The 25,801-nt window shown below is 37.6% G+C and overlaps 1 protein-coding gene across 10 annotated transcripts in view; it reads right to left on the bottom strand.

Moving 5' to 3' along the window:
• APAF1 (apoptotic peptidase activating factor 1) overlaps nucleotides 1–25,801 on the bottom strand; it is a 109,361-nt gene that overhangs the window by 18,671 nt on the left and 64,889 nt on the right. For 8 of the 10 annotated variants that reach the window (XR_003791006.1, XR_003791005.1, XR_003791004.1 and 5 more), the window contains exons 20-26: nucleotides 23,675–23,794; nucleotides 21,526–21,642; nucleotides 19,739–19,864; nucleotides 7,476–7,595; nucleotides 7,037–7,162; nucleotides 5,266–5,391; nucleotides 2,862–3,008 (exon numbers count right to left, since the gene is read on the bottom strand). Coding sequence is in view for 2 of the 10 variants with exons in the window: in XM_029204307.1 (XP_029060140.1) it covers nucleotides 2,862–3,008; nucleotides 5,266–5,391; nucleotides 7,037–7,162; nucleotides 7,476–7,595; nucleotides 19,739–19,864; nucleotides 21,526–21,642; nucleotides 23,675–23,794 (882 nt within the window). In the remaining 8 variants the exon portion in view is untranslated. Of the gene's footprint in view, nucleotides 1–2,861; nucleotides 3,009–5,265; nucleotides 5,392–7,036; nucleotides 7,163–7,475; nucleotides 7,596–15,660; nucleotides 15,698–19,738; nucleotides 19,865–21,525; nucleotides 21,643–23,674; nucleotides 23,795–25,801 lie in introns of those variants that run through there. The other 2 variants (XR_003791008.1, XM_029204308.1) reach the window with 2 other exon arrangements.

Below are 25,801 nucleotides of genomic sequence, written 5' to 3'. Positions count from 1 at the left end.
ATTCGTCAGCTGTAACAAATGTACCCTCTGGTGGGGGATGTTGACAGTGGGGGAAGCTTGCACGTGGGGAAGGGGTGCGTATATGGGAACTCTGTACTTTCCATTCAGTTTTGCTGAGAAACTAAATCTGCTTTAAGGAATAAAGTAAATTTAAAAAAAATAGCAGGGATATTTTTGGAAGGAGGGATAAATTGGGAATTTGGGATTAACAGATACAAACTACTATATATAAAATAGATAAACAACAAGGACCTACTGTATAGCCCAGGGAACTATATTCAACATCTTGTAATAACCTATAATGGAAAATAATCTGAAAAAGAATATATATATATATAATATTATAATATATATATTATATTGTAATATATATTATATATGTATATATCTGAGTCACTTTGCTGTACAACTGAAACACTGTAAATCAACTATACTTCAATTTTTAAAAGATAGCTAACATTTACTCAGGGTACACTATGTGCCACCATGTATAAGTATTTTACTTGTATTAACTCCTTTAACCCTCCCAACCCTATGAGGTAGGTGTTATTATTACACCCATTTTACAGATGAGAAAGTAGAGGCTAAATCACCTTGTGCAAGATCACAAAGCTACTGAGTGGCAGATCCAGGCTTTGAGTTCAGGTAGTCTGCCCCAAGTCTCACACTCCTGACCTTTATATTCTGTTGCCTCTACGTAATGGAAAACCTGAATTTATCATCAAGTATTTCATATTTCAAATCAGCCTTTCTCCTCATGAGTATGAATTAATGTGGATTTCTTGTCATTCTAACAGTATGTACTCTGTGGCATAACACAAGTAAATTACATTATTTTTTACTTATAAATAGGAATCATTTTGAAAGTTAAGAGCTTTTTAGCTACTGGATACCTACTTTATCTTACTGACATTCAATTCATACAGTTTGGATTATAAAGTAAACAGACTCAAAAGGCCTATTTTCTTGGACATTACAGCAGCTGTTCCTTTTTACTTTTAATTTGCTCTGTGCTCTTAGATAGTCTCATGAACATGCTGGGTAGATGCAGGCTGGGCTATATCACAACCAGTTTAACCATGCTAGTAATCAAACCAGAAGGAAGAACAGCCTGATTGCCACTGAAATATACAGACTGAATATATAGGCTATAGGCTCTTTCACCCCGAAGACATAACTTCAACAGTACAGACATCGATTCTGCTGTTTATTTCAAGGTTCTCCAGGAACTCTGGAAATCTAGTCACTGATCTCTTATCATATCTTGTAAGCCAGACTCACAATTATGTGATACCCTTCTATGGTGCCCAGAGCATCAAAAGACATGGTCTCTAGAAGCTCAGTGTCAAAGCTGAGCAGTTAAGTTTTTCAGCAGTTAATACGGCTGAAGACTCCCAGCTTCCAACACAAAGACAGCAATGTCGCTCCTCTAAGAATCATCCTCAGAACAGACTAAGAGTGCAGTTTATCTCTACACTAAAGGAGGACAAGTGGTGACAGTCTCACAATCCCCTAATAACTAAATAAAGGTGTACCTTTATTTAGGTACAGGTTAATGCAACATCTTGTAAGCAGCATTGTATTTTCAATGTAAACTTGTAAAGGAATCATAACATACATCCTCTCATAGAGCTAAAAACTGCCCTCTGATTTATCTTTTTTATAAGCTAGATTTTTACATTAAATAAAATTGCATCTACATAGGTCCCATATAACCAAAAACTTCAATTCAGTCATTCAAATATTTTTGAACATCTATACTGTATTAGACAATTAATCAGAATCATCTCCTACAGTTGAATGTTTTCAGTAAGAAAAAACAGTATCGTAAGATCTAATTCATTAGGGTCTAATTCATTAGGGATCTATTTTAAGTGATCAGTACAATACACAGTATCATCTTCAACCCCCTTTACAAGTAAATCACCACTCAAGACTCAGCTCAAGCATTCCCCTCCAATGGAAGCCTCTGCTAACTCCCAAAGGTAGAACTGTCCTCTCCTTTGTGCCTCTACTATCCTTATGCAAATGTGTCCCAGAACCCCTCTTACACTTAGAGACTTTATTTATTTACTGTCTGCTTCCTCCAAAGACTGTCAACCACCTGGGCAAGAACCAAGTCTTAAACATTGTGCCACGTAGCAGTGCCAGCACACAGTGGGCACTTAATACATTCTTAGTGAGTGGATGGATAAAAAGATGCAAGCACCAAAAAATGACCCTGAGGCACCACAACACGCTCAACTGTGGCCTCAGTATTTGCTAATAATAAGTTTGTATAAGGCAATCTACTAAGTAATTTTAGGAAATTCACAACCTCTGTGAACATCAGTTTCCTCACCTACAAACCAAGAATGATAAAATTTAAGCCTCGCAAAGCTGGCTAATAAGATGATGTAAGTAAAGCATTTTGTAAACTATAAAGCAACATGCTGCTGCTGCTATTTTTATTATTATTACTACCACGACTACCACTACCATTACCACGAGTACTTAAGAAAGGAAATTTCACAAATAAATTTTTTTAAAGACTCAACCAACATAGCTCACAATTAGTGAAGTAGAAAATCAAATTAAGTTAAACACCCCACTTTCTAGTCATTCTGATCGCCTAAGACTTTGTTTGTGGCAGGATGAGAGCTCTGGACTCAGAACATCCCTAACACTGTCATCAAAACTTCCAAGAGATCTGAAGAATGCAGCCTTGCAGATCTCAGTTTCATCACTCAGAATGGGATAACAGTAATCACCCTTCCTCTCTGATGGGTTGTACGAGGCCCAACTGAGACACAGGAAGTGAAAATAATTTGGAAAGTAGGATACAGGCTGTTCTTTTCTTTCAGTCTTTGAGAAACCCTTACCTTAAGATATCCTCCAGCAGAAACAAGCATTTTGCTATCTGGAGAAAAGCAAAGGTCAGTCACCCAGCCTCCGTGAGTAGCAGCTCCTTCTTCTACTGAAATCGGAGCAAACAAATGAAGAAGCTCACCATTTGAGACATTCCATATCTATAAAAACGATACACAGTTCATTAACAGGGTTACTCAGAAGTTTTATATATCTATCTATCTCATTTGGAACATATTTGGAAATCTTTCTTAAAAATATAATTACAATTCAGTGATACCTTAGGAATTTTTTTAGATTACATTCTCTCCTGTGTAAATTTTTAAGAACTACTAATTATAATTAAAATGCATTACTTACAATATTTATCATTAACTATACTCCAAAAAATATAACAAAATGACTTCGAGTGACTGATTAGAATACTGTGACTCTTCCACTGAATAAAAGGAGTATGGGGCTTCCCTGGTGGCTCACTGGTTAAGAATCCGCCTGCCAATGCAAGGGACAGGGGTTTGAGCCCTGGTCTGGGAAGATCCCACATGCAGTGGAGCAACTAAGCCCGTGCACCACAACTACTGAACCTGCGCTCTAGAGCCTGCAAGCCACAACTACTGAGCCTGCGCTCTAGAGCCCGTGAGCCACAACTACTGAGCCTGCACTCTAGAGCCCGCAAGCCACAACTACTGAGCCTGCGTGCTGCAACTACTGAAGCCCACGCACCTAAAGCCCGTGCCCTGCAATGAGAGGCCACTGCAATGAGAAGCCTGCGCACCTCAATGAAGAGTAGCCCCCGCTCGCCGCAACTAGAGAGAGCCCGCGTGCAGCAACGAAGACCCAACGCAACCAAAAATTTTAAAAATTCAAAAAAAAAAAGAGTATGATGGGAGAAGCAAGGAATAAACAAAAAAGGCCTAACAAATAAACTACCTCAAAAGAACAAAGAATTCTAGTTCAGGATCTACCACTAAGAATACTGACAGACACTATTCAAACACCTAAAGTATATATATTTTAAACAGTTAAGTCCCAGTAAGGTTATATATATATATATATATATAATATATATATATGTATTTTTTATATTTTATATGTATAAAATAAACAAGCAAGCAAGCATATACACATACATTCACTAAGATTAGTTTACTAAGCTCTTAAAAACAACCCAATTACTTATAGATACTAATATTTTCATTTATTTCCAGTGATACTTAATATATGAGCAGTACTCTAATTTTTCAAAGAAATTATACATCAGAATAAGAGAAACAGAGGCATAAATAGCAAAAGAAAATAATCAAAATCATCATTTGTAAATGTCCCCTGGGAAATCCAAGAGAATCAAATGGAAAAACTGATTATAAAGAATTCAGTAAGATAGCTGGATAGAAGATATATATAAAAAATTAATAGCTTTCCTATATTTTGAAAAATCAAGAAAAACAGAAATTTTTTTTAATGTACTAAAGAAAAATTTTTAAATAACCCTTATTTAAAGAGACAATTTTTACCTTTAGGGGTTTCTGGAAAATGAAACACTGCCTCATAACCAGTAAAAGAGCCCTTTCATCCAGAGGTGAGAACTCAGAGCAAAATGAATGTTCCCAAAGCAGTCCTGCCCCTTCAGCTGGCATGGCATTTATAAGAATGGTATACAGAAGGTTGGTTACTTAGTCCTCAAGCAAGAGAATCTTAATTTTCCTGGAAAGCCTATCTGATAATGCCCCTATTCCTGCATAATGCATACTGTCTCATTCTTCTGCATTATATACCTACCTATTCCTTGAATTTTAATTCCTGCTTCGTAAAAAACGAACAAAATAACATACAAAAAACAAGACTCTCCTGATTATACCAGTTACCAAAGCAGCCACCCCCAATGCCCAAACTTTTTCCATCAACCGCCCAATCCTTCTAACACAACCAGAGGCAGACAATCCCACGAGGATGGCAATAGGCTCCACTCTAAATGTTGACTACCTAATGCATATAGTGCTAAAGAGACCTTTCAGTGCAGGAAGCAGCAGAATTGCAATTCATTTATAATCTAGACAACAATTTACAAAAATTATTTTCCTCACATTCTGCCACTAAAAACAATCTTTGGTTCAGGTCCAAGAATTAAGATGAATCATTCTCAAGCTAACAGCACAGAACCAACTGCAAATAACTAGGGCATCTGCCTCCTCACATACATGGGAAATGCTTCACTTTAACTCTAAAATGAATTCTTTTCTGCAGTGAAGTGCAGCTGTGAACACAACGTGCATAAGAAACAGAACAAAGAATGCCTCATCCAACCAGAACCCTAGGGCCTGTGCTTCCCTGTCACATTAACAAAGGCCCCAGATATGGTACAGAGGGCTAGCCAAAGCTATAAGGAGAGCAGTGCTTTCATGTCAGCAAACACCCTACCCTGATTTCTCCGTTGTCATCTCCAGTTGCCAACAGGGTACTGTCCACAGAGAAGGCAGAGCAGCGCACGCAGCCTTTGTGGCCTCTCAATTCATGAAGAGGGGAAAGGAGTTCAAAACTCCAAATCTGGAAGGCAATTCAGATTGTTTAGGAATAGTAAATACACTCGAAATAAGCATCTATAAACCCTGCCTCGAGTGCTAGTTAGCCATAAATTCAATCATATGAAGTTCTAACGTTCAACAGTTCATAAACTTTCATGAGAGGCCCAAATGCCAACTAGCAACCTGGTTCATTTTTTAGAGTTTCCCTTTAATTACTCAAGTAAACTTAAGCTCAAGGATCAAAGTCACAGCTTCCTTAACTTTAGACTTAGAAGGAAGAATAGCAAAGCAGTCTATGGAGTACAGCAGACTTGAGTGGAGTCCTGGCTCCACTATTTACTAGTTCCTTGGCCTAGGACAACCCACATAAGCTTCTCTGGCTTCAGTTTCTTCATCTGTATGATGGAGACAATAGCACCTACAGAGTGAAAATTAAATGAGATAATAGAGACTGAAATTCCTAGCAAAGGGCCTAATGTACGGCAAGAGTACTTTAAAGGTTAGTCCCTATACCATCCTACTATCTTAGCAGCCAAAGGCTGTTCTTTTCCTTCCAATATTCTCCCTGGTGGTTCTGTCATCACCATTTAACAAGCTTAAACTGAAAATGTGTTCCAGGCACTGTGAGCAAAGAACTGGTGGTGCAAAGATAACTGGATTCAGTCCCTGTCCTTGAAGTTTCTAGTTTAATCATAAATGTTTGAGCCAACAGTGGTATGAAGTAAATTAACATGAGTAATATGTAATAGGAACACTGAGGGTGGAGCAGCTAATCCTGCCTGAGGGCCAGGAAAGGGTTCACTGAAGGACTGACCTTAAATCTAGGTCTAGAAGAATGAGTCATAATGCTTCCAGGTAAAAAAGGATACAAGGTTGTATCAAGTGAAAGTTAACAGTGCACACAAAAAGATGGAAGTAGAAGTAGTCTGGCACAGAGGGAACAATGTAGCAGAAAGAGGTGATGATGGGCTAAGGAGTTGAGCTTATAAACCATCAGGTCACAGAGGAGTTTCAACAGGGAACTCGGGCAGCAGTAGGGAAGATAAACCAGAGGAAGTACAGACCAGTGGCAGGTCCACCAATAAAAAAGGAGAGCCTGGTCTTCAGGGTGGGGACAAGGAAGAGAACAAGGATCCAGGAGACACTGAGGAGTAATCAATAGAGCACAAAAGACAGAAGAGTCCCAGGCAACTCCAGTGTTCACAGTTTGGAAAGATGGGTAGATAATGATGCCATTAACAAAGATGGAGAAAAAAGAAGAGAATGGAGAATGGAGTATTCAATGTCCCCAACCAGGGAGCATCATTTCACTGGAATGTGATTTTTAAAAGCATCGATTTACATCAGTTACAAAAAAATTTACTATGGGTGTACAATTAAATGTAAATCTCTTTCAATGCTTTTTATTGCCTAAAATATTCAGTAGACACTGCCTTTGATTACTAACAGACAAAAGTTATCAGTAAGGGAGAAATCAAAAATCCTCAATGTCATTCACTTAATCTATTTGACACAAACTAAATGTCAATGGGCATCCTCCAAAAATTCACGAAATGAGACAGACATGTAGACAGAAACTTATTATTCTGTTTTACACATTAGTTGGACTCATAATACATAACAAATACCAAGGTCTTATGCATGCACCTTTCAACCGATTGGCCTACCTTTGCAGTCTTGTCAGCAGAGGTAGAAGAATACTTGGTTGCATCAGGAGAAATATCACAAGAAAGAACTGTATCCTGATGACAGACAAAGTCTTTTTCTATTCTTCCAGTAATAATATTCCATACCTTCAAAGAAAAACTCAGAAGTTGACAATTAAGAACATTTTGTCTTACTGAGCATAAACAGCCAGAAGACATCCTATAAACCAAGAGCTTTAGCACATTGGTTGTTCTGACCTCGTTAAGTGCCTTTTAGTACAAATGCTCATAAACACACAGCAGATAGATGACTGCAGTAGACAGAAAACAGGCATTTCTATTTTAGAAATTTAAAACTTTAAGTATTTACATATCAGCCACCTGCTTTTGGCTATCATGATATAATCAATGCGATCAATATTAGAATACTTTTTTAAAAGAAATGTGTGCTTCAAATTACCTTCACTGTTCCATCAAACGACCAGGAAAGCAGTCTTGAATTTTTCAAGAGTCTAAAGTCTTTCACAGTTTCCTGATGGGCTTGCAGAAAGACATATTCCTCTGATTGCCAATTCCATACCTGAATATCAGAGAAATAAGTCTGCTATAACCCTTTCCCCATAATATCCCATTAGAGAGGTGGAGGTGTATCACTCGCTTGTCTAAAGTCTTTCATCCTCATGGCACTTCAGTAAAATAAAGAAGAGAACCAAATAAGAATACGGTATTCCCATTTTACAGACAGAGAAGAGAAAAGCTGGGGTTAATTAACTTGACTATGGGCAAAATAAAATATTTTTCCTCCTAAATAAAGTCTGTTTTCTTCAGTTGCTTGGAGAGCAGTTAATTATACCAGAAGATAGAGAAAAGTCACAATATGTTCATGAGCTCACCATCTGATTAAATTTTCCAAAGAAAATTATCCCAATTACATATTCACAGATTTCTAAACTTCACAAGTTAGGCCAAGTGTCCAGATTCTGGCTCCACTGAAGCTACTGAATCCTACTGGCCCTATTGCCTGGGAAGGTCAGTTGACCAGAGCAGCTTCAAACCAGGTCGTGGAATTTCTGAGCTTCAGAGATCTTACCTAGCCCCTAATGCAATCCTCAAAATGACAAAAGTGATATAGTACATTATTTTTCACATGGCACTCCAGGAAGAACTCCTTAGATACAAGAGAAAGAGAAGAGATTGCAATGTTGGAGACAATGCGTTCAAAGTAGGCTTGAGAAATGAGCTGGAACTATGATTCACAAACTGAGAAGGGCACTTCAAACAAAGAGAATGAATGCTAGAGTTAAAGCACAGGAGCAGGAAAATGTGGAAAGATTACAGGTACCTGTTCATAGTTCAATCTGACTGGAACAGGATACATAGAAAGAACAGTAGGGAAAAAAGTTTAGAAAGATATTCAAAGAAACAGCCCAGAGGGCCAGAGAGCCTGAAGCTAGACTTCTGAGCTGCAGGCAATCAGGGAGTCTCCCACGGAATTTTCTTCTATTTTTTAATATTAGGAATAAAAAGATAATGAAAAAGCAGCCACCATCTCAGGTATGCACATTAGTAATATCCTGGATCTCCTTTTTGACTGGTGAAGGTTAAACAGTAGAAATGCCTTTAAGGCTTTTCTTACTGGGCTTAGGCAAAATTGTAAAAGAAATTCACCTCTCTTACCCCCTTTCTTTACTCCTCTGTCCTCCACATTTAGCAATCACCCTCCCAGCCCCACCGAGCCCTGGCTCTCAGATATCTCCATCTTTTCTGTCTGAGTGTTCATTCACAGAAGCAGGGTATCTTGTATGAGAGCAAGGGACCTTAGAAGAGGAGCTGGAAGTGAGAGTAGTTCTAAAGAGGATGAAATGGGAATTTCAGTATTTTAAGAGCGCAATAAGATATGCTGAGGTAGGGGGAAGAAACAGAAGCTTTCTGGCTCCCCAAATCATATCAGGAAAAATGGCATCCTGTGTGACTAAACATAAAATACCCTGGACCGCTACCACTAGGAACCTTCTGGCTCCCTCCTCCTACTGTCTGGGCTTTACTGGACTAGAGGATCAGTGGCTGTTATTAACAGCTCTTCCAGGTTGACTGGCACTGCCATTCCCAGCTGTGTCTGATTCAATGTTCACTCCTCACTGAGGTTCTTACTGCTACCCTCCACACATCAAGAAGTCAGAGAGCCTTCCTGAGCAGATATAACAAAGAATTTGACAATCACTGAGGGGAAATGAAGACTAGCCTTAGCAGCTTTTGTTGCAGATGCTTTCTGATAAGGCAATGATGACAAGGATACCTTTTTTGTTGACCTCAAACATACTGTGCTAGTTGAATCACCTTATATAATAGCTAAACTTCCACCAGCATTATCAGTCACATGTATAAAGGTTAAGTTTGGGTATGTCTCTACAATTAGCTATAATTTTTGCAATGTATGCACACTGGAACTTTTTCAGCTATATAAATTTAAATTTTAAAAAATGCTAAAGAATCTTTTTATACTTCTAAGAATCAATATATTCTCATTCATTGGCTCAGGTAAACACAGCTACTACTTGGGCTTTATTTACATCAAGGTAAAAGATCAAAAACTACCAAAACAGGGCTTCCCTGGTGGCGCAGTGGTTGAGAATCTGCCTGCCAGTGCAGGGGACACGGGTTCAAGCCCTGGTCTGGGAAGATCCCACATGCCGTGGAACAACTAAGCCCATGAGCCACAACTACTGAGCCTGCGCGTCTGGAGCCTGTGCTCCTCAACAAGAGAGGCCGCGACAGTGAGAGGGCCGCGCACCGTGATGAAGAGTGGCCCCCGCTTGCCACAGCTAAAGAAAGCCCTCGCACAGAAACGAAGACCCAACACAGCCAAAAATAAATAAATAAAATTTTTAAGAAAAATTACCAAAACAGACCTCAACTTTCACAACTCTAGGTGCTATAATCAAGAGAGATGATTCTTCAAATTTTGGCAATAACTTTAATTGAGCTTGACAAAGATTTACCAAACCCCTACTACATTCCAGGCACTGGGGATACAAAGATGATTAAAATAAACCTCTAAAATGGCAACTATGTGAGGGTTTTCAGATCTGTTAATTAACTTGATTGTGGTAATTATTTCACAATGTGTACATATATCAAATCATCACATTATGTGTCTTAAACATAATACAATTTTGCCAATTATACCTCAGTAAAGCTGCGGGGAAAAAAAACAAGCCTCCAATTAATTATTTATTAAAACATTAAAAAACTATAAAACAAAAACCCAACCAGTCAATTCTTGGAAATACCTACCAAGAATTTTGTTGCATGAATGTACATGCATTAAAACATTTTAAATGTAAAAAGTATTCTGAGTAGAGCAGAAAAAGAGGATGAAACACAACTCATTTCTACAAATAATCTAACTTGGATCCTAAAAATATTCCTAGAAATTATTTCTCCCTCTGGCTGAGAATATCTGATCTTCAAGGAGGTCATAAAACCTGTGAATTTAGCTGTTGACAGAAAGACTATACTGTATACAATGTCTCAGCAGAATTTCATCAGATGTAGCTTAGTTTTACACATTTCAAAGCCATCTAGAGAGGAAGAAAGGTGAATATTACACTGAGTTTCAGAGCTAATACACTAGTACCATGGGAGCCTATAATAAGTAAGTTTCTGTACTAAAGGCAAATTTCATTCCAATCATATAGGACTCACAGAGACATAACATAAAAAGATTCTTTCCAAAACAGTTTTTAACAATGTAGTTAAACATTGCCACTGTAGGAAATATATACATATGTATAAAATAAGAGAATACATACTAACTCCTGTTTGAACATACGCATTTATCTCCTTCTCCTTCACTTCTAAAACCCCACTAAAATGACAAAGTCAAGAATGAGAAAGAAGGTAACAACAAAACATTGGAGGCTGTATCGCAGGAGAATGGTAACCAAGAAAACCGAATCTTAAAAGCATTAGAAAGACAAAAGCAACAAAACTGACACTACAGAACTCCCAAAATGCTCAGAAGCTGAGGTCACAAAGTACATCCAGAGGTGGGAATGAGGGTGGGGCTAAAAAAAGATGTATCAGGAGTTGTGGGAAGATGGCAGTGATGCAGGCATCTCCTTGAAGCCTCCATAAGAGTAGCAAAGCAACTAAAATAGCAAATCCAAAAATGCACAGACAATATCAACAAGACTAATATCAACAAGACTTAATATCAACATGTTAAGTGACACAGTATCCCCCCAAACCACAAGATACAAGTAAGTGGGGACAAACTGAGAGCCGCAAGACTTGCACAGTAACAGCATCTGTATGGGTAGAAGCAGAGGGAAGCATAATGAGTCTGACAAACCTAAAAACAGGAGAATCCCAAAAGAGCCAAGTACCATCCACTGAAAAGTGCAAAGAACCAAGAGGGAACAGCAGCAGAAACTGAGTGCAAGACTGACTGTACTGTGTGGCATAGTCTGGAAGGGCTAAAGCAGTCCAGACCCTATGAACTCTCAAAAATAACCAGGACAATCCTACAATGACGAGACACTGTTGGGAATAGAATCTAAAGTAAGAAAAACAAGGATGATGGCAGCAAAGGAAAGGGAAGGTCTCCATAAAAATGAGGGAAGGGGATAGAACAAAGGGATCTCATCAGAACAATGCCATATTTTTAACACTTCATGAAAACAACAGAACATGGAACTGCAGAGCTGTGAAGAAAGAAATGTTGTCCTTCCCAATCCCTTCAAAAAGTTCAGGAAAACTAATTTCCTGTAGAAAGAAAAGAATCACTATTGAATCCCAAACAATGTTATTATGAGAAAAAAAAAAGAATAAAGTGCTGAATAATATACTGCTAAAACAAACCAGAAAGAAGAATCTCTGGATTAAAGGCCACCAGCACAACTGAGGGTAGGATAGCAATTTTGAGAACAGGGGGATCAGTGAAGGTTTACACACTAAACGCTGAGACATTATACGATCCACACCCCCCTTCCCGCTCTCTTCCCCCACTTAGCTCTAAGAACCTATCTGCCAGGTTTATAACCTCCAGGAGAAGACCAGAGATTCCTCTCTAGGAATCTGACAAGACCAAGACAAAGACCTAAAGACACTGACAACAAAGTTTCCCCATCCAGATCACCTTTCAGAGGAGGTCTCAGTCAATACACAGAGCTCCCAGTCAGCCTTTTAGTATCCATCTCTGGGTAATGAATGATCACCACACAGCTGAGGAAGGCCTTTAAAATAAGAGGCCAAAACATCCAAATAGAAAAAAAAAAAAAAAAAATTGGAGGGAAGAGCAACTATGCAGGAAAATGAGATTTTGAGGGAAAAAATATATGTAATGTATATGACAAAATTTATACATTATTTATATACCCATCTATCCTCAGAGAAGTAAGATATTTCATCTATAAAACAAGAACACATGCTCTACAGAAAAATTAAACAAACATTAGAAAGGACTCTCCAGCATTAAAAATATAATGGTAGAAATGAAAAACTCAATGAAAGGGTTGGAAGATAAAACTGAGGAAAACTCCCAGAAAATAGAGTATGGTACAGAAAGATGAAACATAGAAAAAGAAAACTAGATGATCAGGAGATCCAATATCTGAATAAGGGATGTTACCAGAAAAAGGAAGCATATGGGGAGCATGGGGGGCGGGAGTGAATCAAAGAAATAATTCAAGTAAATTTCAGTGAACTGAAAAACATAAGTTTCCAAACTGAGAAGGGATAGTGAAAGTTAAAAACAAGGGATGAAACAAACACACAAAGGCACATCATCATGAAATTTCAAAATTCTGGGGACAAAGAAAAGATCCTAAAATCTTCCAGAGAGAAAGATTAGGAATCAAAATGGCTTCAGACTTCTCAACATGAGCTTTGAAACTTGGAAAAAAAAAAAAGAAAAACAATGTCTTCAAGGATTTAGGGTAAAATAATTTCCAACTATTACCAAAGGTAGACTTTTCCTAAATTGCACTAAGGCAGAAAAGGCATTCATAGTACACTTCATCTACTTAGTCATAACAATGACACTAATGACCTAAACAAACTTTTATTGTGGCTGTGTCTGGATGACAGGGATCGACAAAAGGGTGTGTGCATATGTTGGAGGTAGGACAGGTGGGAGGAGAAAAAGAGCTAAATTTTCATCTTAATAAGCAATTCAGTAGATAAACGCTCAAACCTAAAAAATCAAGAATTAGCACTACAAGCATGCAGTATAGGGTCATGAAGGTAAACAGCAAAAGAAACATCTAAAAGCTAAAAGTGGTGCTTTAAGAGAAAGAGAAATGGGGGAGTCTATTTTTTATAATGAGCCTTGTAATACTATGACTTTTAAAAGTATGTGCACTGGAACTTTGATAAATATAAAGTAAGTTTTAAAAGAACGTACATACACACAAGTGCTTCCTCACGGAGGGGTTGCAGCTGTGGCAGACGCAGCCCTAGGCAGCCCCTTCTCTGCCACCTCCTTCTCTTCCTGAGGGCTCCCCACTCCTCTCGCCCTCCGACGCTACCCAGATAACACTGAAGAAAACCTCTGTGCATAAATATTTCTCCATACTTGATTATTTTCTTAAGACAGGAATAAAAATGTTCAGTCAAAAGCCACATGGCTAACAGGGTCTTGGTGCTCCGGCCAGGTGTCAGGCCTGTGCCTCTGAGGTAGGAGAGCCAAGCTCAGGACATTGGTCCACCAGAGACCTCCCAGCTCCACGTAATATCAAACAGCAAAAGCTCTCCCAGAGATCTCCATCTCAATGCTAAGACCCAGATCCACTCAACGACCAGCAAGCTACAAAAAACTAGCAAGACAGGAACACAACCCCACCCATTATAAGAGAGGCTGCCTAAAACCATAATAAGGTCACAGACACCCCAAAACACACCACTGGACGCGGTCCTGCCCACCGGAAAGACAAGATCCAGCCTCATCCAACAGAACACAGGCACCAGTCTCCTCCACAAGGAAGCCTACACAACCCAATGAACCAACCTTAGACACTGGGAACAGACACCAAAAACAACGAAAACTATGAACCTGCAGCCGGCGAAAAAGAGACCCCAAACATAGTAAGTTAAGCAAAATAAGAACACAGAGAAACACACAGCAGATGAAGAAGCAAGGTAAAAACCCACCAGACCAAACAAATGTAGAGGAAATAGGCAGTCTACCTGAAAAAGAATTCAGAGTAATGATAGTAAAGGTGATCCAAAATCTTGGAAATAGAAACAAGAAAATACAAGAAATGTTTAACAAGGACATAGAAGAACAAAAGAGCAAACAAGCAATGATGAACAACACAGTAAATGAAATTAAAATTTCTCTAGAAGGAATCAATAGCAGAATAACTGAGGCAGAAGAACAGATAAGTGACCTGGAAGATAAAATAGTGGAAATAACTACCACAGAGCAGAATAAAGAAAAAAAATGAAAAGAATTGAGGACAGTCTCAGAGACCTCTGGGAAAACATTAAATGCACCAATATTTGAATTACAGGGGACCCAGAAGAAGAAGAGAAAAAGAAAGGGACTGAGAAAATATTTGAAGAGATTATAGTTGAAAACTTCCCTAATATGGGAAAGGAAATACTCAATCAAGTCCAGGAAGCACAGACAGTCCCATACAGGATAAATCCAAGGAGAAACACGCCAAGACACATATTAATCAAACTATCAAAAATTAAATACAAAGAAAAAATATTAAAAACAGCAAGGGAAAACCAACAAATAACATACAAGGGAATCCCCATAAGGTTAACAGCTGATCTTTCAGCAGAGACTCTGCAAGCCAGAAGGGAGTGGCAGGACATACTTAAAGTGATGAAAGGGAAAAACCTACAACCAAGATTACCCTACCCAGGAAGGATCTCATTCAGATTCAACAGAGAAATTAAAACCTTTACAGACAAGCAAAAGCTAAGAGAATTCAGCACCACCAAACCAGCTTTACAACAAACGCTAAAGGAACCTCTCTAGGCAGGAAACTTAAGAGAAGGAAAAGACCTACAATAACAAACCCAAAACAATTAAGAAAATGGTAACAGGAACATACATATTGATAATTACCTTAAATATAAATGGATTAAATGCTCCAACCAAAAGACACAGACTGGCTGAATGGATACAAAAACAAGACCCGTATATATGCTGTCTACAAGAGACCCACTTCAGACCTACGGACACATACAGAATGAAAGTGAGGGAAAAAGATATTCCATGCAAATGGAAATCAAAATAAAGCTGGAGTAGCAATTCTCATATTAGACAAAACAGACTTTAAAACAAAGACTATTAGAAGAGACAAAGAACAACACTACATAATGATCAAGGGATCAATCCAAGAAGAAGATATAACCATTGTAAATATTTATGCACCGAACATAGGAGCACCTCAGTACATACGGCAGATACTAACAGTCATAAAAGGGGAAATTGACAGTAACACAGTCATAGTAGGGGACTTTAACACCCCAATTTCACCAATGGACAGATCATTCAAAGTGAAAATAAATAAGGAAACACAAGCTTTAAATGATAAAATAAACAAGATGGACTTAACTGATATTTATAGGACATTCCATCCAAAAACAACAGAATACACTTTCTTCTCAAGTGCTCATGGAACATTCTCCGAGACAGATCATATCTTGGGTCACAAATCAAGCCTTGGTAAATTTAAGAAAATTGAAATTGTGTCAATATCTTCTCCAACCACAACACTATGAGACTAGGTATCAATTACAGGAAAAAATCTGTAAGAAATACAAACACATGGAGGCTAAACAATACACTACTTAATAATCAAGAGATCACTGAAGAAATCAAAGAGGAAATCAAAAAATACCTAGCAACAAATGACAAAGAAAACACGATGACCCAAAACCTATGGGATGCAGCAAAAGCAGTTCTAAGAGGGAAGTTTAGAGCAATACAATCCTACCTCAAAAAACAAGAAATATCTCAAATAAACAACCTAACCTTACACCTAAAGCAATTCGAGAAAGAAGAACAAAAAAACCCCAAAGTTAGCAGAAGAAAAGAAATCATAAAGATCAGATCAGAAATAAATGAAAAAGGCAAGAAGGAAACAATAGCAAAGATCAAAAAAACTCAAAGTTGGATCTTTGAGAAGATACACAAAATTGATAAACCATTAGCCAGACTCATCAAGAAAAAAAGAGAGAAGACTCAAATCAACAGAATTAGAAATGAAAACGGAGAAGTAACAACGGACACTGTAGAAATACAAAGGATCATGAGAGATTACTACAAGGAACTATATGTCAATAGAATGGAAAACCTGGAAGAAATGGACAAATTCTTAGAAAAGCACAACCTTCTGAGACTGAAACAGGAAGAAACAGGAAATATAAACAGACCAGTCACAAACACTGAAATTGAAACTGTGATTAAAAATCTTCCAACAAACAAAAGCCAAGGACCAGATGGCTTCACAGGCGAATTCTATCAAAAATTTACAGAAGAGCTAACACCTAAACTTCTCAAACTCTTCCAAAATATAGTAGAGGGAGAAACACTCCCAAACTCATTCTATGAGGCTACCATCACCCTGATACCAAAACCAGACAAAGATGTCATAAAAAAAGAAAACTACAGGCCAATGTCACTGATGAACAGAGATGCAAAAATCCTCAACAAAATACTAGCACACAGAATCCAACAGCACATTAAAAGGATCATACACCATGATCAAGTGGGGTTTATCCCAGGAATACAAGGATTCTTCAATATATGCATATGAATCAATGTGATATACCATATTAACAAATTGAAGGAGAAAAACCATATGATCATCTCAATAGATGCAGAAAAAGCTTTTAACAAAATTCAACACCCATTTATGATAAAAACCCTCCAGAAAGTAGGCATAGAGGGAACCTACCTCAACATAATAAAGGTCATATATGACAAACCCACAGCCAACATCGTTCTCAATGGTGAAAAACTGAAAACACTTCCACTAAGATCAGGAACAAGACAAGGTTGTCCACTCTCACCACTATTATTCAACATAGTTTTGGAAGTTTTAGCCACAGCAATCAGAGAAGAAAAATAAATAAAAGGAATCCAAATCAGAAAGAAGAAGTAAAGCTGTCACTGTTTGCAGATGACATGATACTATACATAGAGAATCCTAAAGATGCTACCAGAAAACTACTAGAGCTAATCAATGAATTTGGTAAAGTTGCAGGATACAACATTAATGCACAGAAATCTCTTGCATTTCTATACACTAATGATGAAAAATCTGAAAGAGAAATTAAGGAAACACTCCCATTTACCACTGCAACAAAAAGAATAAAATACCTAGGAATAAACCTACCAAAGGAGACAAAAGACTTGTATGCAGAAAACTGTAAGACACTGATGAAAGAAATTAAAGATGATACAAACAGATGGAGATATATACCATGTTCCTGGATTGGAAGAATCAATGTTGTGAAAATGACTATACTACCCAAAGCAATTTACAGATTCAATGCTATCCCTCTCAAACTACCAATGGCATTTTTCACAGAACTAGAACAAAAAATTTCACAATTTGTATGGAAACACAAAAGACCCCGAATAGCCAAAGCAATCTTGAGAAAGAAAAACAGAGCTGGAGGAATCAGGCTCCTGGACTTCAGACTATACTACAAAGCTACAGTAATCAAGACAGTATGGTACTGGCACGAAAACAGAAATATAGATCAACGGAACAGGATAGAAAGCCCAGAGATAAACCCACGCACATATGGTCACCTTATTTTTGATAAAGGAGGCAAGGATATACAATGGAGAAAAGACAGCCTCCTCAGTAAGTGGTGCTGGGAAAACTGGACAGATACATGTAAAAGAATGAAATTAGAACACTCTCTAACACCATACACAAAAATAAACTCAAAATGTATTAAAGATCTCAGTGTAAGGCCAGACACTATAAAACTCTTAGAGGAAAACATAGGCAGAACATTCTATGACATAAATCACAGCAAGATCCTTTTTGACCCACCTCCTAGAGAAAGGGAAATAAAAGCAAAAATAAACAAATGGGACCCAGTGAAACTTAAAAGCTTTTGCACAGCAAAGGAAACCATAAACAAGACGAAAAGACAACTCTCAGAATGGGAGAAAATATTTGCAAACGAAGCAACTGACAAAGGATTAATCTCCAAAATTTACAAGCAGCTCATGCAGCTCAATATCAAAAGAACAAACACCCAATCCAAAAATGGGCAGAAGACCTAAATAGACATTTCTCCAAAGAAGATATACAGATTGCCAGCAAACATATGAAAGGATGCTCAACATCATTAATCATTAGAGAAATGCAAATCAAAACTACAATGAGGTATCACCTCACACCGCTCAGAATGGCCATCATCAAAAAATCTACAAATAATAAATGCTGGAGAGGGTGTGGAGAAAAGGGAAGAACCCTCTTGCACTGTTGGTGGGAATGTAAACTGATACAGCCTCTATGGAAAACAGTATGGAGGTTCTTTAAAAAACTAAAAATAGAACTACCATACGACCCAGCAATCCCACTACTGGGCATATACCCTGAAAAAATCCATAATTCAAAGAGTCATGTACCACAATGTTCATCGCAGCACTATTTACAATGGCCAGGACATGGAAGCAACCTAAATGTCCATCGACAGATGAATGGATAAAGAAGATATGGCACATATATACAATGGAATATTACTCAGCCATAAAAAGAAACCAAATTGAGTTATTTGTAGTGAGGTGGATGGACCTAGAATCTGTCATACAGAGTGAAGTAAGTCAGAAAGAGAAAAACAAATACCATATACTAACACATACATATGGAATCTAAAAAAAAAAATGGTTCTGAAGAACCTAGGGGCAGGACAGGAATAAAGACGCAGACGTAGAGGATGGACTTGAGGACACGGGGAGGGGGAAGGGTAAGCTGCAACGAAGTGAGAGAGTGGCATGGACTTACATATGCTACCAAATGTAAAATAGGTAGCTAGTGGGAAGCAGCCACATAGCACAGGGAGATCAGCTCGGTGCTTTGTGACCACCTAGAGGGCTGGGATAGGGAGAGTGGGAGGGAGACGCAAGACAGAGGAGATATGGGGATGTGTGTATATGTATAGCTGATTCACTTTGTTATAAAGCAGAAACTAACACACCACTGTAAAAGAATTATACCTCAATAAAGATGTTTAAAAAATTAAAAAATAAAAGAACATACAGTAGGCTTAAGGCCTCTAGATCCATAATCCTTCGTTATGGTAAACTATTCTTTTTTCACAGGATTTTATCCCTGTAGTAAACATCTTACTCTTAAAGAAAGAATGAAATTATTTCAATTAGATTTTACTACTGTAAAGTAAAACAGAAATAACATAAATGTGGCAAAAAGTATATTTATTGATTCAAATATGAAGGCAGGTGGGAGAATTCAAATGAATGCTTCATTTTCAAAATAAAGAATCTCCCACTAGAGGGTTCTGAGTCAAACTGCCTGCCTCACTCACAGAAAAATATGGGTTTCATTTACGCCCATGTGCATAATCTAAAGGGAAGCCCAAAATAATCTGATCTGAAAGTTTAAAATACATATCAGATTTGAGGCATAATCAAAGTGTCCCTTCATTAGAGTCAGCATTATGTATGTTAGAAGTTCAACCTCCCTCTCACCTGAAGAAGTTCAACCTCCCTCTCACCTGAATTGCAGAGTCATCAGAGCTTGAGATAAGAGTCTTTGCATCAGCTGTGAACTGGATGTGCCGTACAGTGTTCTTGTGCCCAGTCCTGGATTGGAAGATTCTGTTGTTTAGGAGTTCTAAAATCTTCAAAGTAAAAAACCAGAGAAAATTAATATGAAGAAATTCAGCAACACCCAGGCATTACAACCCCAAAATATTAAATCGAAACTAGACTACAGAAGGGTATAGAATTTCCATCTCAGTGCTTTCAGTTTAACTAAAGATACACAAATGAACGGCACAAATACAGACATGCACATCTATGCACACACACACATACACACCCTAAAATAAAACATTCACTGGAATGACCAGATGGCAGTAGGAACCAGTGGTCCTTCTTGAGAATTCAACTACCCAATTCATCAAACAAGTAGCAGTCTGAGCTCAGCCTCCAAAAAGAAAATGACATTTAAGATGGATGAGAAGGAAGAAAGAAAAAAATCCTGGATGAGAGACAAGGCAAGCTCTTTATTAAACAACACAGAGACAATGCAAGATAAAGGATGATGAGGGAGACAGGTAAAGGAAAAGAGCATACGAGCAGGCTGGGAGGCAGTACACTGAGGAGACTTGAAAGGGCTAAAGATTAATATGCCAAATACAGAGAATAAGAAAGTAGAAAAGAACTCAAAAAATAACAACTATGTCAAAAAGGCTTTCAAATAAACTCACACCAAAAAAAGTAAATATGTACTAAGTAAGCACTAGGGATGTAATGTACAACACGATAAATATAATTAACACTGCTGTATACTCTACATGAAAGTCATTGAGAGTAAATCCTAAGTGTTCTCATCAAAAGGAAAAATATTTTTCTGTTTCTTTGATTTTGTGTCTACATGAGATGGTGGCTGTTCACTAAACTTACTATGATAACCATTTCATGATGTAAGTCAAATAATTATGCTGTATACCTTAAACTTATACAGTGCTGTATGTCAATTATATCTCAATAAAGCTGAAAGGTAAAAAAAACTCCTCTTTGTAGGGCAATATGGACTGGAGAACATTTGTGTAATTCCTTACGACAATGAATCCAAAGTAAAATAAATGTGGCCAGTGGCATAATTAATAAATTAAGAAACAATTCCAAAAAGCTCAAGTGAGAAAAGGAGTCAATATTCTTTTAAAAACTATTACGTAGCTACAGAAAATGTGCTTTTGTGATGAATTTCACTTGTGATGAAATCACTTTTTTCCAAAATGATTTTTATTATACTGTCTTTTTATCCTTACAAGCTGATTTTATTTTTATTTGATCTTATTTGATAAATTAAGGATTTCAGGTGGTAAACTAGTGTACTTCTAATACCAAAAGTAGAACAGCGAGGACTGGTGAAATAGGTAAACATAAGGCACCTGCACTGATATTCCCGATGAACCTGATCAGAACCAACATGGAAACAACTTACACCCCTAAATGGCCAAGTTTCTAAGAAGAGAAAAAATGCTCTTTGCATAGTTAGCTAAATCTCTGAGAGTGTTTGATATATTTGGAGAACAGCAAGACAACTGGGCAGAGAATAAGGAACACAAAAAGACAAAAAGTATGAGAAAGAATAAAAGCAATATGAAAAATATACAACTAATAGGATTGTAAGATTATTTTTAATCTAACAGAGGAATGACTAATTATCATAGAAAGATTTATTTAGTATATAAGTCTACAATGCCAGGTGTATCATTAATTTTAAATAAAAACTATACTGCACAGAATGCCTCTGCAGAAGAGAACTGAATACCCGAATGGCTCCATCTTCGCCTCCAAATGCAAGGTACTGAAGATGTGGACTTAAGCAACAGCAACTCACTTGAGCTTCAGTCAGATACTCAATCTGACCTGTGTTTCCATTAATGAGCTAATGAAAAATAAGTCACAATCAAGTATTAGACTGTAAGAGCAGTTTTTCTTCTTTAGAACAGAGACTTCAACTGAAAAAATTAAAATGAATACAACCAATGAGAGCTCCCAGGGGGAACAACAAAACCCTATTCTATTCTCAGCAGCTGCATTTAGCACTTCACACTTTCGTTTCATTTCACTTTTGTGGTTCATATACATTTTCGTAAAATAAAACAAGCTTTAAAAGGTTTAAAAAGCAGCTGCTGTGCCCACCACCTGAGACACATCTGTCTGATTTGCAATCCCACAGCTAGCTCCACACTGTTTCCCATTTCTTCACAAAGCCCATTTTAATAGGGCTATCGTTTATTAAAATACACTTCCCTGATATTTTTCAAGGGGTTTGGTGAAACACGACTGAGACAGACATTACATAAAAAGACAAATTAAAATTAAAATGGGTTTTATATCCTCCAAATTACTCACCAAACAGTATAAATTAAGATTTTTTTCCGCTTTTTCTTTTGGGAGGAGGAGGCATTGGAGAACAACCCATTAGCACAATTTGGGTTGTAATGCATAGACTAAGAGTACCAAGTTTCATAACCTGTACCCAAACTAATGATTATTCTTTAAAATCCCACTAATAAAAATACCTTATCACTCAACTAAAACATGTGACCTGGGAAAATATTTCTCAATCTTAAATAAACTGTCAGATCTATCTCTCTAACTTCAATTACAACCTAAAAGTCTTGAATTATTTTTCAGTACGAAATAAGCAGTCACCTTCATTTCACGTACAAAGATTATAGGGTCAATCAATCAAGATAGCTTTTCCTTTACAATACTTTACCCGGCATGTTCTGATCTATTAGACATTCAAAATGAAGACTGAATTACTAAAAGGTGATTATCTTCTTTCCCTCAAAAATCAATTTCCATACTTTTTTAAGTAGTGACTCAAAAATGTATGTTCACTTAAATGGAACTATTACTTGTCAGTTTAATTGTCCTCTAAACTCTCCCACAATCAATGACATAGAATAAAATACTTTTATAGTCAGATGACTTCTTGAAGTCTCAGTTATGACAACTATTAAAGAAAGGTTGCACAAATTTAATAAAGGTAATATAAGCATTGAACCTGACAAGAAAGCTGTAGTGGAAAAAACCCCAAGTGGAAGAATCAGTCTGCTAAAAATCAGTAATGAGGAAATCACATTCAATTCCACATCCCAATTCATCCCAGAAATACAGGGCATTAGGAGCTCCTCATCGACACATTCAGGACAATAGTAAAACTTGTAAAATACAAAACAAGCCATATTTAGAGGAGTCTCACAGCTTGACTCTGACCCACACAGCAGATGAGAAGAAATTACCACACGCCATAGACAATTTATTCCCAGATCTCTGCTTCCTGAGTTTGGATTCCACCTTGACCCTATAAAGCAGCTTACAGATTTTTGAAAATGAGAAGGACCTTACAGGTGAAGAAAGTGAGTTTCAGAGAAGTGATGCTATTTACTCAACATCACAGAACTGGCTGATGATAAAGCTTGAACTTGTACCTTGGTCTCCTCAGTGAACAGTCACTATTCCCTCTACTACATCAAGCTGAGCTTTGCAGCTTTAGAACTTGTTAAGCTCCATCCTACCCTGTCAGTCTGTCTCAAGCTCTTGCTACATTTTACACCTTTCATGTGCGTGCTCCCTCTATTTCCCTCTCCTCTATTCCATTTCTCTCTTCACTCTAGTTCCATTCCATTATCTCATCTCATTCTCTCACATGTTCTTGCTCCCTGTCTTCCAGTTACTAACAGGAGAGGAATGAGGTAAAGCAAGGTATCACCTTGTTTAATTCTAAATACTAGCATATGTGAGCCTCAGCTCAAGACCCACATATTTATAAAACTGATACCTACTGATCATCTGTTAGATACTATACAATTACGCATGATCAAGTCCAAAAACAAACAAGAAAAATTTTGAATTGAGAGTTCAATCAAAACACTTTTTCCAACTATTTTCTAAAAAATACTCACTTGCAGACGTTTTATATCATCAACTGCAAGAACCATCACTTCATTTTCTTGAAACACAACATCTATTTCTTGCTTTAACGCTATAGCAGAGTTCTTACATACTTTCTTTGTCTCCCAGAGCTGATTGAGAAATTAAAATACTAAAGTAAGATAACTGCATTCTCTGAAATAATGCAAAGACAAGTCTTAGTCTTAAAAACAATATACAATCATACTTCACTCTCCAAATGCCTATAATGCTAGAAAATTTTCAATTAGATTATAATTCAACAATAAAAATTTATTAATTACATAGTATAGGAAGAAGCAGTTATTATTAAGAGTAATGAATGCTAGAATCAAAATGCCTTAGTATGAATTCTAGTTCTACTGAAAGTTGTGACTTTGGGCAGATTACTTAACCTGGTGCTGCTCAAAGATAAGGACCTCCTGCTGTTTCTCACTGCTTGATACCAAGATAAGGAGCAAATCAGCTATATCACTAAACACACTGTTAACAGTATGCTTATGATACAGTTGATTTTTTTAAACAAGACTTTCTTGATGAAGGAAGCAATGCATTGATTTACATTCTGGCTCAACCTTATTGAGACCGGCACTTTAAACAGCACTGACTTAACCTTTCTGTGGCTGTTTCCTCAGCTGCAAAAAAGGATTCCTATGAGAATTAGCAAATTAACACAGGCACAGTACTTTGCCCAATGTCTGGCATACAGTAAATACTAAACAAATTTTAGCTAAACACAAATTTGTACAAAACACTGTATTAGATGCTACAGGGACAAACCAGGGTCTCCGGCCTCAAAGGGCTTATAATTTAAGATGTGTGAACAAGTCTGAGGGGCAGTGAAGCATTAGTGGTAAAGAGTTTTAAAATAACTCTGTGCTGGGAGATCAGCTGGGTGCTTTGTGACCACCTAGAGGGGTGGGATAGGGAGGGTGGGAGAGAGACACAAGAGGGAGGGGCTATGGGGATATATGTATACATATAGCTGATTCACTTTGTTATACAGCAGAAACTCACACACCACTGTAAAGCAACTATACTCCAATAAAGATGTTAAAAAAAAATAACTCTGTGCTTAAATTCAAGGCACAATTTGATAAGTACCATAAGAAAATGACACACAGTCACATAGCATTAAAGGAGAAAGACATTTCCCCAAATGGAATACTAGGAAAGACTTCACTGAAAGCTTGAGGGGACTTGTAGGGCTGTTAGGTTTTCGACAAGGAGAGATACAGAGAAGTAGGTTATTCCAAACATAAGAAAACACATAGGGCTCCCCTGGTGGCACAGTGGTTGGGAATCCGCCTGCCAATGCAGGGGACACGGGTTTGAGCCCTGGTCCAGGAGGATCCCACATGCCGCAGAGCGCTGAGCCTGCATTCCGGAGCCCGCAAGCCACAGCTCCTGAAGCCCAAGCACCTGGAGCCTGTGCTCTGCAACAAAAGAAGCCACCGCAATGAGAAGCCCGTGCACTGCAACGAAGAGCAGCCCCCGCTCACCACAACTAGAGAAAGCCCCTGCAGAGCAACAAAAACTCAACGCAGCCAAAAATAAATAAATAAAATAAATATTTTTTTAAAATACCTTTAAAAAAAAAGAAAATACATATGCAAAAGTACAGAAGCAAGGAAGTACAGGGTGTTTGGGGAAATGTGAGCAATTCAGTGTAGGTTACTTGTAGGAATAAAACAGAAGACAGACTGGTACAGAATAGGCTGTACTGTAGAGAAGTTTAATGGCAGACTTTGGAGTACGTATTTGTTGGGTTGGCCAAAAGGTTCATTCAGTTTTTTCCATAATATGGCTCTAGTAGCACTTAGTTGTCTTTAACTTCATTCGAAACAATTTTATTAGACTATATGTGACAACTGCCATATCAGCATGCATTTAAAAAAAAAGACTTATAAAATTGGTGAATTTTTGTGTAGCTATTTTAATATTGAAGATGGAAGAAAAAAGCAACATTTTGGGCATATTATGCTTTATCATTCCAAAAGGTAAAAACGCAACCAAGGGCTTCCCTGGTGGCGCAGCGGTTGAGAATCTACCTGCCAATGCAGGGGACACAGGTTCGAGCCCTTGTCCGGAAAGATCCCACATTCCGCGGAGCAACTAAG

This window comes from Monodon monoceros, unplaced genomic scaffold (assembly GCF_005190385.1).
Source record: "Monodon monoceros isolate NGI ecotype Baffin Bay Population unplaced genomic scaffold, NGI_Narwhal_1 Super_Scaffold_6, whole genome shotgun sequence".
NCBI classification, from domain to species: Eukaryota; Metazoa; Chordata; class Mammalia; order Artiodactyla; family Monodontidae; genus Monodon; species Monodon monoceros.
This window is presented reverse-complemented; position numbering and strand designations above follow the sequence as displayed.